The following is a 1,418-nucleotide window of genomic DNA, read 5'->3' as shown; positions in this document are numbered from 1 at the left end:
AAAAAAAAAAAAAAGGAAGCTGGAAGCTATAAAAAGCCCTAAAAATGCAACTTTCATACTTTCTATGCACATGCTCAGTTCAAAAATTTACATCTAATTTAGTTAAAATGGCAGATAACTGAAAGAGACTAACTTTCAGGAAAACCTAACATAAAGTTTATCCTATATAGAAAATACTAATTGTAGAAGTCAAAACACAGGGAGATTTTTTAGAAAAAGTTTACCTGCCAACTGCTATAGGTTAGTTACTTATTGGGGATATAAAGATAAATGATAGAGGGTCTCTATCCTCAGACCTTCAAATGTAGTGATGAAAAAAGAAAAAGAGAATAGGTTTATAAATTTAGATCTCCGTATAAACTAGAAAATTGGGGCGGGGGAAACTTGAAATTTCCTCAGCCACAAATCTCAAATTTTTATAAGATCTTGAATAACAAACTCACAGTCAATACCTGAATTTGCAATAAGAAGCAAGATATATTTTCTCAAGGATTTTTCCTGTAGTTGCTGATATACGAAGTAGCCAATTATGAGCAGTCAGTGCTACCAGTGAAGACTTATAATCTGACAGATTGGGAAGTATTTCACCCTAAAAAAAGAAATGAGATATGAAAATGAAACTGGCCAGGTATGAATAATTTATATTAATCAATATCCAAAAAAAAAAACAGCTAAATACTTCAAGAAATTGTCAAATAAATAAACCAAAGAAGAAATATTAAGTGTACAAATAAAGAATTAACATAAGCAAAAATAAGATCGTAGATAATTATTTTCAAACTAACTTACTGAGTTTATTCATATAAAGTACTTAGTGTGTAAAATAATTTATTAGTTACTGGTTATTACTTATCATTAAGTATTAAAATACTAGCCAATCGTAACAACAGTAGGAGTATTAATAGTGATTTTGCTCCTAATGGTAATTACAACAACTCTTAAAATCATCTATAATACATGTAGCATTGTAATTAAGAGTCCTCTGCTAGAAAAGATAGTCTTTTTTCTTTACTACAGGACTTGTTTTCCATTAGATGGAAGTTAAAATGGGAAAATGAAAATTACTCCATGTTTCATTGTGGTTCTGACTTAACCTCAAATGAAAAGCTAACTCTAGAATCAAAGGAGCTAAAGAAGAACAGAAGATGGACCTAGTTTTAAAGATGACCTATGTCATTAATAAATTACCCTAGAAAAGATAGAGAATGGCTGCTTGAGTGTTTCTGTCGCGATGGAGTTATCACAAGGCAGAAGTTTAATGCAGTAAGAAAAAAAAAGCAAAGGTTTCTACTTTGACTTGTGGAATAAGAAGGTAGTTCTTAGAAAAAGTCAAGAATAAAGAAGTTATGGCTTGGTGCCTGTGGCTCAATTGGCTAAGGCGCCAGCCACCCACCTAAGCTGGTGGGTTCGAATCCAGC

At 31.7% G+C, this 1,418-nt stretch overlaps 1 protein-coding gene across 3 annotated transcripts in view; it reads right to left on the bottom strand.

The window, feature by feature from the left end:
- The window catches only part of DCAF17 (DDB1 and CUL4 associated factor 17), a 47,608-nt gene that overhangs the window by 31,641 nt on the left and 14,549 nt on the right, over positions 1–1,418 (bottom strand). For all 3 annotated transcript variants that reach the window (XM_023507542.1, XM_012812086.2, XM_023507543.1), the window contains one exon: positions 453–589. In XM_023507542.1, coding sequence (XP_023363310.1) covers positions 453–589 — 137 coding nt within the window. The remainder of the gene's footprint in view (positions 1–452; positions 590–1,418) is intronic.

This window comes from Otolemur garnettii, unplaced genomic scaffold, assembly GCF_000181295.1.
Source record: "Otolemur garnettii isolate 467f Iridium unplaced genomic scaffold, OtoGar3 scaffold00187, whole genome shotgun sequence".
Taxonomy (NCBI): domain Eukaryota; kingdom Metazoa; phylum Chordata; class Mammalia; order Primates; family Galagidae; genus Otolemur; species Otolemur garnettii.
This window is presented reverse-complemented; position numbering and strand designations above follow the sequence as displayed.